This window comes from Nuphar pumila, chromosome 13 (genome assembly GCF_984573655.1).
Source record: "Nuphar pumila chromosome 13, dmNupPumi1.hap1.1, whole genome shotgun sequence".
Taxonomy (NCBI): domain Eukaryota; kingdom Viridiplantae; phylum Streptophyta; class Magnoliopsida; order Nymphaeales; family Nymphaeaceae; genus Nuphar; species Nuphar pumila.
Window position 1 is genome coordinate 98,609,031 of NC_143261.1, and position 12,233 is coordinate 98,621,263.

At 36.2% G+C, this 12,233-nt stretch overlaps 1 protein-coding gene across 1 annotated transcript in view; it reads right to left on the minus strand.

Annotated features, from left to right (window-relative positions):
* Positions 1-4,926: 4,926 nt before the first annotated feature.
* Positions 4,927-12,233, minus strand: part of LOC149819399 (vesicle-associated protein 1-3-like) — a 36,306-nt gene continuing 28,999 nt past the window's right edge. Inside the window, exon 8 of the mRNA XM_089984578.1 lies at positions 4,927-5,244. Coding sequence (XP_089840704.1) covers positions 5,137-5,244 — 108 coding nt within the window. The 3' untranslated portion in view covers positions 4,927-5,136. The remainder of the gene's footprint in view (positions 5,245-12,233) is intronic.

The following is a 12,233-nucleotide window of genomic DNA, read 5'->3' on the forward strand; positions in this document are numbered from 1 at the left end:
TTGGATTTCTTTGATTTTGCAAAGAGAAGCTTTGATAGTTGCACTCGTCCCTTCGTCAGTAAACAAGTAGAAGACATAAAACCATCTTTATATGGCCAGGAAAGAAGTGAGTGAACGATTCAAGGAGGGCAACCATTTGTGTCATCATCTTCTTTATAGAGCATTGGTGGATTATTGCGCAAACATTAAACATCAGCATTGATAATAAGCACTAAAGTTCAACCAACAACTAGGGATGGAAGTGGACTGGGGGAAAATGGGCCCCACCCTGCCCTGCCTTGCCTCTTTTGAACTGGGAATGTAATATATGAAACAGGAATGGAGGCAGGGATGAAGGTTAAAATCAAAACTCGTGCAAGGATGGAGGCGTGAATGGACTTATGCTTTCCCCTAACTCAACCTTGGTCTTGTCCCGATCCCTGCCTTGCTTCACTCCGTCCCCAATCCTTCTTTCTTATATGACTGAATTTATGATGTAATGCACATTGAATGTATATATGTTTGTGCCTGAATTGGTAGTCATTGACCCTTTGAGTGATCAATTGTGTTTATGCATGTATGATAATAGAATCTATGTCATATAATAACTCATTGAGGAGTTGTTTCTAAGAGGAAGATCATGTGCAGTTATACATGTCCAACACCAGGTAGTCCGACTGAGGCGAGCTTGTGAGGATGTACAAATCCAACAAGTAGATTGCTATGATGATTTTATGAGGATGTACATGACCAAGATCTAAATATGATCTGATGAGGACAATTTTGTGAGGGTGTACATTTTCAAGATCTAGATATGATCTGACTCGGACGAGCCTGTGAGGATACATGTTTTTAATATCAGGTGATCCAGCGTGGAACTTATTCCAAAATATGGTAAATCTCTCAAAGACTAAACAAGTTAAATATATTGATTGTGATGAATTGTGATTATCGAATGAGCTGGTTGTAATAGTTAGTTATGAATCTATGATTTAGTTGTATTCCAATTATTGTAGCATGATTACATGTTGAACTTGGATTGACTATAGACCATGGTATGATTGGAATGAATATGTTGATATATTAGGTGAATGACACATCATGCCTACAAACGAATATGTTGACTTATTAGGTGAATAACACATCACGCCTACTTACTCTTGTTGCTAATAAATGCATTGTATGTTTCTGATGATATATATCATGTATGTGTACCATGATGAATGTATATCATGCTTATTTGATTAAATGAATTATGTTATCATTAATGTGTTATATGTATTATCTTTTTACACTCACCATGTATTCTGGTATAGGCTTACCAAGGCTTTCATGAGTCTGACCTATTTTATAGGCATATAGGCGATTACAGGTTTAACTGCGGATAAAGGATGTTGTGATGGTGTTGATGAGCCAATTATTTTCCTTTCCTGAGCACAGAATTCTAATACATATTATATGACTTGAATTTTTTATGCATGACTCAAATTATGTAGGAATTACGTATGCTCGAGGTTTAGATGTTTGTATTATGAAATATGCATGTTCACGTATGCATGCATAAAATTTTATATTTTATATAAAGATTCTTGGATTCACATATATATGATTTTGATTTACTTGTTTTGTGTATGCATGATTTGAGGTTCGACTTATGAATATTTGAAATGCAATGTACATGTGGTTATATTATGATATTCATGCATATAATGATATATCACATGATGTGAAGTTATAAATGCATGCGATAAATGTTTAAGCTCACAATTGAGCTATGATTCATGGAACCCTATTGGTTATGCTAAATATATAATGGTATGACTTGAAATGTCATATGATATGATGCATGTTGAATGTATACATACTTGTACCAAAATTGGTAGTCATTAACCCATTGTGTTTATATTATATATGTATGAATTATTGCTTTCTCTACTTGCCATTTACTATTTTGGAAGGTTGCATCTAAATAATAGAAGGCATGATATTGGTATGTAATCAAGATTTTCCATCGTCTAAACAATCTAAAGTGTTAATTCATGCAAGGGAATGGCCATTATATGTGTCTTCTCCTAAAAGTCGACCACCAACCAACTTTTGAACTTTTTAAGCATATACTAGTTGGTTGCTTTTCTATTTTCCAAAACTTTCAGTTATCCAAACCTTATGTACTAAAAGATCTAAATGATTTCCGAAGATTTTACAAGCCTAATTGTAGGCAATCCATTCTCTCACCACTTAATGAAGCCACATCTAGGAACCTAACAGACTAGTCACAAAAGCCCAAAATCTTTGAACTCAACCAAGTCACAGTTCAAAGCACAGCCATCAAGTACCTCAAAGAGGTGGGATCGAATGAGATAGCTGGATGTAGGGATGTCAATGGATCAGATTTAGGATTCGATAGCCAAATTCAGATCGGGATTCAGTATTAAGTTTTGCATCTGAGTCTGAATCTTATTATGTGCAAATAGAGATTTTAAGCTAGTGGGATCCAGATTCGGTTTTGTCTGATCTCATCCTAATGGCTAAATACAACCCAAATCTGACTTGTTGACATCCCTAGTTGGATGGTTACAGCCTTACAGGTCACACTATCATAACCGAGGGGTCTCAGGTTAGAATTTGATGGAGGCTTATCCCCGAGAAGGTGGCTTTGATTTGAAACTAACAGAAAGACATCCAATGGCTACACAGATTAGCACCATTTTTATAATATTCAACGAGCCGGCTAATGCATCGGTACATCTGAATCAACGCCAACATCTGTGTATGACCAACTGCAAAAGATCACTTATACTGACGCATCAAACTAGCTAATTATCTTTTCTCTGTTTCACTCAAGTCTTTTGGCAATAAAAAACCGGCGATTTCAGACCCAAGGGGTTTGGCATAGTGTATGGAGTCTAGACAGTTTGACGGGCAGTGACGGGCAGTCTAGGTTCAAATCTCAAGGGTGTCACCTCCTGTGTAAGCCGAAGCTTGGCAACTCCTTGGGGTCGAGGGGTAAGCCCTCAGAATTTTATGCTGACATGGGCAGAGACCGTAAGTATGGCAGGCTAAGTCAGTGCAGCTAGGTCTCTGCGCCTGGAGCGGCTTCTCCGAGTAAAAAAAATAAAAATAAAACATGGTGATTTCTCTATCCAATCCTTCATGCCGGAGATTGATACTTTTCTTTCTTCCAACAACCAAAAAAGAAAAGAGAGTTGAGAAATTTCACAATTCAGATAAAAGAAAATTTGTTTGAATTAACAAGAAGCTATAGCAGCCCAAAATTCAATTAAGGGTCACCGGTTGATACTGAATTAACTGATATAACCCCAAAAGGGTATACCACGAGCTATTTGCTTAAATCATCAAAGCTGATAGCTCCATAACTCAGCAACGGCTAACGATGTACAAATCCCGGGAATGAAACAAAGGATAAGACGTGGAACAGCCAACGTTATGAGGAGGCCTAAATACACCTACTTGTCCAAAAAACTGAGATAAGTGAGATAAGTTGAGGAATTGCATTATGCTCCCAAGTATAATATCCCAGATTATCTCATTTGTCTGGATAAGGGGGTACCTAACACCGCTCTAGCATCATGAGCAAGACTTGGCATTAAAAGGACTAATATTTCGCCAGTATCCATAAAATATAGAAAGGGATCTCGGGTTTGAAGCCCACTGGGCGCAAGCCCACACCTATTTGAGACGGCGTCAGTAGGTTTGAGTTGAAACCAACGCTTATCCAGTTTTCCATTCAGCCCACACGTGAAGATCTTGTCCCTTAACCATTCAGATGTGCTTTTTACAGTGAGTGTTGTCACAGTAAGATCTGACCCATATCCAAGGCCACACTTTTAGAACCAATAAATTCAACTCTTCTGCTCAGGAACAATGACTCAAATATATACTAACGTAATAATCCATGTTAACACGACATCGACATCAGCACCTATAATTAACTCGAACAAATTCTATTTGGTGGACAGAAGATTAAAATTACATGCTATATGAATGAAATGAGATAGAAATCATGCAGTACATAAAGATGAATGGCCACACAATAGGTACACAAACAACCCTGCACCTTCAAGTTCTGGCTTAAATTTTGTGAAAACCAAACCCAATTTGGTGTAGAAAGGCAAATAACCACTTTAAGGGTGTGTTTGGTAGTGCCCCCCCCCCCCCCCCATCTTTTGAGGTGGGGCCCACGCCTCCATCAAACAGGGAAAAAGTTCAACCCAAATTTCGGGGAGAACTGCTTCCCAAAAACAGGAGGGAGAAAGTCGCAGCTCCCACCCTGCGACTTTTTCCCATGGGTAAACTTTACCCAAAAAAATATTGGGTTCAAGGGTTTGGGAGGCTCTCGTTGTCTCCACCGCCGTCCCCTCTCTCTCTCTCTCTCTCTCTCTCTCTCTCTCTCTGGTTGGGGTAAAACAGAGTAGGGGAAGCAAAAGTGATTTTTTAGGGTTTTCCTGTTTTTTATTGTGAATTTTAGGGGGGGGGGGTTGTTTTTTGTTTTAGACCGAATAGTCTTTTGTGACTTTGTATTTTTAATATTGATTTTCATTTTATTTTGATTTTGTATTGTTTTGATTCCTCACTGTGACTTTGTGTTTTTTATATTGATTTTCATTTTATTTTGATTATGAATTGTTTTGATTCCTCACTGCGACTTGTGTTTTTTATATTGATTTTCTTCTGATATTGATTTTCATTTTATTTTGATTATGTACCGTTTTTATTCCCCACAAGGGCTAAACTTTGTTCATTTTTACAATCAAACTCAGGATAAATTCTCCCACATATTTTTTCCAATATCATCAAACACAAGATAAATTCTCCTTGGGATAAAAACTTCCTGAAGTGTTTATCATGGAAGTAAAAATCACCAAGGGAGAATTTATCTCCAGCAATCGAACACACTCTAAATAGATGAGGAAACGGGATAGGTACAGAAAATAGATGGAAGTTTTTTTTTATGTTATAGTGGGTGCTTTCAGTCATTAACCAGTTCAACTCAATGACAGACCATACAAAGAAGGGAGCAAATACACTCATGAAACGGCAGAACAGATGGACAAAACATGGGCCTATATAAAAGCCTCTATTTCACCTGTTTCAAAATCCAGTCCACTGTAAACATACCACAACTGCAACCGCATTCTATGTCTTGACAAGGTAGCCCACCAGTATGCCCAAGATACCAACCAATGCCACGAACAATAATGAGAAGCCTTGATGACCTCCATTGTGTTCCTTGCGTAACAATTCCTATTCCATCAATAGGCAAAGCAAATTATTGAAATTCAAATTTGGAAGCAAAATAAAGATGCGAGAACCATAAACTTTGTACACATGTTTTTTGTGCCATCACTTACTGTTTGGACCAACACAAAAACCATGACAAATTAGAGAAACATCAAACTTGCAAATCAAGATGCTAGAAGAAATTTGGTGAACACCACGAAAACATGAATATGCTTCAGACTAGTCTTAAACACCACTTGAGACAATGTGTTTTACATAAATAACTGGGAAACATAATCTACATATCGTTGTGGCACAAAATTGTCATCAAACAAGATATTACATAAGCACAGCTGTTATTTAAATGAAATCAGATTTATTTCATGCAGAACAAAGCATTCAATTATGCAACTATCAAACTGTTCATAACCAGACCATAGACAACATCTGAAGTAATTGGATTTCACGAAGAGGACATTGGTTTAGAGGATCATCAAATCTCTATTTTGATGTTTGATATTCACTTATCATTGGTATTTGGTTTGAAAAATAAGAAGTGAACTCCAACTTCAAGGAATCTCATAGATTGGCTAGTTCAGAGAACTGGCCTACAGATTTAAAGCCCAACCTCCAGAAGGCCACTCCCCTAGTTCAGTTTCATGATCACGCAGCCATGTTGTGGGTTCCTCCCCAATAAGAATACAAATAATTGTTGTGGTTCAGTAAGATTTCTAAACTACTGGTCATTACTTTTTACTCTTCCCACAAAAACTCATAAAGTAACAATCTTGATTTCAAAAGTGCCACCATCTTGGAAGGCAGGTGGTAAATTCATGTTCGCTGAACACTCCTAAAGTTAATACAAAGGGTTCAAACTTAGATAAACCCTTACGTGTGTGTGTGTGTGTGTGTGTGTGTGTGTGTGTGGTGGGGGGGTCCCTCATAGCATCAGGCCTTTGTCAGCCCAATCAAAGTCAAATCCATGCCCACACTAGTCGATTAAATAGGATCTGTATCATCTAGTTTCAACTCAAACTCCAGTTATAAATTTGCACAAAATGACCAACGTTAGACTTCAACTCCTACTTTAGTTTAATAAAGCATGGGTATTTCAACAGTCAACTCGTGTCAGTAGTTAAGTATTAGGGTATCCATAAAATTAATTCATATATCTGGAACTGAAATTTCCTCAATGCAGTAACATGATATATATAAAGACAATAAATGCATTTCACACGCAATTCCTGCAAAAGCCTGAGAAAAGCTAAAGGCAAAAGAAACATTGTGAGTGCAAATCTCAATCATAGAAGATACATGCAAAAGGAAATTGTACAAGATATGTGTATCATGTCTGGTCACATGCCAGACTAAAATGTAAGTGAGAGGATGCATAGCGTCTGATTTTATAGCAAAATAAATAACAATTTTGAAGTGTATGAACAAGCTCTTTCAAATTGAAACTTCCTATATGCTGTAAAATGATATAGGCAAGGCAATAAAATGCATTTTGCGTGCAATTCCTGTCTGGAAACTTTTTCTCAAATAAGGCAAAAGAACAATCATAGAAGAAATTTTCAAAAGGCAACTGTAATATCATGTTTAGTAACATGCCAGACTCACTAAAATGCAAATGATAGGATGCACAGTATCTGAAATTCTAGCAACATAAACAACAATATCTAAGTGTATAAACAAGATATTTCAAATTAAAATTTCAAGTATTCAACATCATGAATCAAGGATTTAATAGAAGACATTCAAAAAAAAACAAAAAAGATGTCATAGACAACATCTACAGTGTCGGACTGAGCCTAAACAAACCATGTAGACCACATCTATGGTATTGAGTTGAAACGACTTGTACCCATGACTTTCAACTCATTGATACCGTATGGAAGTGGGCACCAAAGACTTCCCACACATATATCTATATTACTTATAAAGGAGCAATGAGGGGCATTAGGGAGCCAAAAGTTAGTGGAATTGCAACATTTTAAAAATGACAAAGGAGAGTGATTTGAGTTGAATGTAATTTACTAAATTAAACTTTCTTTGTTTTTAATGGAATACCCACGTCACGTAACATCTTATAAAATGACGGGGTGATTGTTGTGGTTTTTATTGTCATTTACTAAATCGGTTGTGTTTAAATGTATTTTAGTAGAGAAAAATTAGGAAAGCTACTTAAATGGGATCCTATGGCACGAGAGAGAGAGAGAGAGAGAGAGAGAGATTACTAGATTTAGCTTCATCATATTTGATCAATGTGTGTGAGTTTACTCATGTTTGATCTACATGTGCATGTAAGCCTGTTTGTGAGGACGGGCTATTTTTTAGAGTGTCTCTCTCTCTCTCTCTCTCTCTCTCTCTCTCTCTCTCTCTCTATATATATATATATATATATATATATATATATATATATATATATATATATATATATGGGTAATGTTTTATTACATAAGTTTGATGCCTCGATCTCTGTGGTGCAGGTTGTTTTGATCCAATCAATAGTCACCAATATCATTCTCGGCATTTTCTCAGCAAGGTTTTTCTCGGATGTTTTTTTTTCAAAAAAGTTGTTTTTCTTGAAAAAATATCGGGAAAATATCAAAAGTTTTAAAAATAAAAAAATATAAAGAATAATAAAAAAGATAAGAAATAATAGTTTTTATAGTATTTTTTGCAAAAATATAAAAAACAATTAGAGAAGTTTTAAAATTATAAAAGAAACAAAAACATATACGTAAAATATAGGGTAATTTTCAAATAACCACCAAAGTTTTACCTCTATCTAATATGACCACCAAAGTTTTTTAGCTTTTCAAATACCCACCAAAGTATTCTCACCCTTAAGCAAATGCACCCAATTGTCAACCACCCGTAGCTTAACCCTGAGTCAACACTAACTCATGTGTTGAAAACTTCATTTTTACCCTCAGAAAAGTTGGAATGTGATGCCCTTATCTTCAAACTCAATTAAAATGGCCTTTTTGTCCTTAATTCCAAACTCCTTTCTGGCTTTGATGCATTCTCCTCAATTATGATTTTTGCCCTATTCACTAGGATGAAACAGGTTGGCGTTCTAGATCAGGTCCCAACTGAATATAACTCACATTAACTGATCCAGATAGTGTATATCATAATCTAGTCCACATGTGGAATAGATAGTGTCAGGGATTATTCAGATCTGGATGAGAACTCGATAGGCATATGTGAATGGTTTTGAGTCATTATGGTACTCGTTTACATTTTTTTCTTAAAAAACAGTGTCTTTTATTCCTTTTCTTTGATCCAGTAATATAGGGTCAGATCTGAAACCTAACCCACCCTTCAAAAGTTGGAACCTGTAGTATCAGGTCTATCCTCACCTATTTATCCAGCCATTTTCAATTCTATTATTTATGAGGGGTGTAACTAAGTTGGTCCAAGTCAGTCACCTGTATTGTTAAAGGTAATTTTTGTTAAGATATGTTAAGCTATATATATATATAACCGAAATACCCATCAGGGGTATTTCGGTCTTTTCATTGAATAGGTGTCAGCCCATTAGGGGCTGACATTTTTATTTCTTTTTGCATTTTACTTTTCTTGTATTTTTATCTTTTTGTTTTTTGACTTTTGTCATGAAAAGGACAGCTCCATGTGGCTGTTGGAGCAGACCCAACGGCTACATGGGGCTGCCCCCTTTGGCCCGTCATTGTATTATAAATAGGCCCTTTTGGCCTTGTATTTCTTAAACTCATTTGATGAGTGTCTCTATCCAATAACAAACTTATTTGACCCTTGTGTGGGTGGTTTGATGATTCAATCAAGTATTCTACTTGATTGCTATGTCACAGGGATTCGGCCACCCGCGTCGACGCGATGCAACGCGGGTGCGGCACCTAGTGCAGTCAACCCGACCCTGGGTGTGGTCAACGCACCTAGGGTCATATATGTCCAACTTTTGAACTTTAAAAAAAAACGCCCGACCGCGACGCTGCGACCCGTCTCCCTACCCCGACGCCGACCTCAAGCTACCACCGAAGTCCAGTACGTATTCTCAATCTCTCTCTCCCCTCTGGCCCAATTTCTTGTTCTCAGCTCAAAATCACAGCTTTTTGGTGTTTTTCTCACATTCAACACCATAGATGTGATATATAGGTTTTGTTTAGTGGGAACCAGAATCACAGGAATCTGACCTGTATACAGGTTTTTTCGGTGATTCAAGAATCAAAATCAATGGCTATGAAGTATTAAGGTATCAGTTTTTTTCTCATAAAAACATATTTTTTCATTAAAAAAATCATGATCCAAGATTCGATTCTCACTATATATATATATATATATATATATATATAATTTTTTATATTTTTTCCCTCCCACACCCCCGCACCGAAGTTTTTTGAAAGTGCTGCATCGCCGCACCCACACCCATGTGACAGCTTGATTGAAAGTGTGTTCTTTCATGTTTATTGGATTGGATCCATTTCATTACATGGTATCAGAGCTTTGCGGGTCAAAAAGCATTTTTTTAGAGGAAAGATCGTGATAATATCAAGAGGAGGATCGTGAGCTTGGCGGATACAACGAATCGTCGATTGTTGCATCGGAAAGTGCACCATCGCTCAAGCAAATCTTATATTACTTTTTCTTTCTCTTTTCTCTTCACATTGTAAAGAAATGGAGAATGAGGGAAGTAATAGTCTCTATTCCCGTACGCCTAAATGATACAAACTATGTGATGTGGGCATCCATAGTGAAACATAAAATATAGAAAAAAGGACTATGGGGTTTGGTGGACGGTACCGAAAAAAAGCCTAAACTCATTCTTACAAAAATTGAGAATGGGAAGAAAGTTGATCTTGAAAGAGAAGAAATGGGTAAAGCCGCTTCTAACTATGAAAAAAGATGGAAAGAATAGAAGATAGGTCATTCCAAGATAATTGGATGGCTCATCAATAGTGTGGACATTCACAAGTGTTTTAGTTTAGCGAAATTTGATTTCACTAGTGATGCGTGAAATATCTTAAAGACATGTATAGTCTTAAAGATATTGTACACATATATAATGTACAAAACAAGGTAAGAACCATGACTCAAGAAGATACGAGCAGTAGGGAATAGCACTCTCTCTTCTTTGGGATGAATTGGCTCTTCTTGAGCCAAAATGGCATTTCCCACAAGATGAACTCCGTAAAAACCAAATTAAAATGAAACATTTTTACCAATTTATTAATGAGATTAGACCTGAATTTGAAGGAACTAAGTCGGCTCTCCTTCGTAGAAAAGGTATATCATCCATAGTGGAAACTCTTGAAGAATTGACTATGGAGGAAAATAGATTGAAAAAGCCTTCCGCTTTAAAAGACGAAAAAATTGTGTTTATTATGTCAAAGCCCAATAATCATACTAGAAGCTACAAACCTCCTCATTTTATAAAAAATGAGAATGGAAGAAACCCCAACAACTATGAAAAGAATGAAAAGATGGGTGATCATGAATACATAAAAGGTGGAAAGATATTTTGTTATCATTGTTACAAACTGAAATATATCAAGTTTTTTTGTCCCAAAAGAAAGAAAGATGATCATAAAGAAGACAAAAGAGTTGCTTCGGTTGAAAGGAGTGATATAGACAACTCCAAATGCATTGACTCGCTCTCTTTGGCTCAACTAATGAAGGCGCTATAACCCATACTTAAAGCTCAAGCTTTCTCTTTTTCGAGAGTGATCATATCTACAAGTGGTGACCATGGTAAGACTTCTTGGATCCTTGACTTCGGTGTTTCTTTTTCATATGACACCAAATGAGTCCATATTGTCCGAATGTAAGTTTAACCCAAATGATTCCTTATGTTTCAACTGCCGATGGAACATCTTTGAAAATCAAAAGTTTTGAGATTTTTCAAAAAACATTCAATCTTTCACATACCAAATATTATAATAGTACCAAAATTAAATTTAGATTTTTATCGATTTATCAAATTACGAACCATGGTTGCAAAGTATTGTTTTCATCTAATGATTGTCTAATACAAGATCTCCAGTCCGGGAAGCCGATTGGGCGAGGCCATAGAAGAGGAGATCTCTATGTCGTGGACAAGCTTGAGTTACCAAAACAACCGGTTTGTAATTTTGTGAAAAATAAAGATATAGAAATTTGGCACAAAAGACTAGTAAATCCTAGTGTAACCAAATTACACTTGTTTTCATTTCTTTCAAATTATAAAGAAAGAGATTTTGTGTATGAAGATTGCATTCTTGGCAAATGAAGTTTTTGCCCTTTGGACCAAGACATTTTATAACTAAGAACCCATTTGAGTTAGTATATTCAGTTGTATGGGGACCGGCTCCAATCGTATCCAAATGAAGGGTATCCTATTATGTTGTGTTTGTAGATGACCATAGTAGACGTTTTTGGATATTTTTTCTAAAACAAAAATAAAAAATATTTGAGTGTTTTAAAACATTTCATTGTTATATTAAGAATCAATTTAAAACTAATATTCAAATCTTTAGAACCGATAACATCGGAGAATTTGTGTCAAAAGAATTTGAAAATTATCTTGGCCTAAATGGGATTGTTTACCAAAAAATCGTGTCCATACACTCCTGAACAAAATGGACTAGCCGAGAGAAAACATTGACACATTATTGAAACCACTAGAATACTTATTGTATCTAGAAATGTTTCAAAAGCTTTTTAGGTCGAAGTCGCCCTTACGGCAGTATGTTTGATAAATAAAATGTCTTCCAAAACATTGAAAATATCTCTCTTATTAAAAAAAAATTTAAAACATCTCCCGATTATAAAAGGTTAGGGGTATTTGGATGCAAAAGTTTTGTCCTTACCAATAAGAATGACAAATTTTCTCCAAAAGCAATCCCTTGTATTTTTTTAGGCTATGGCAAAAGCCAAAAGGGATATAGCTATGTTACAGGGACTCTTCAACTAGGTGCCGCATCCGCATCGCACCCACACCTGCACCCGATGCGGTCAACCTGACCCTGGGTGCAGTCAACGCACTCAGG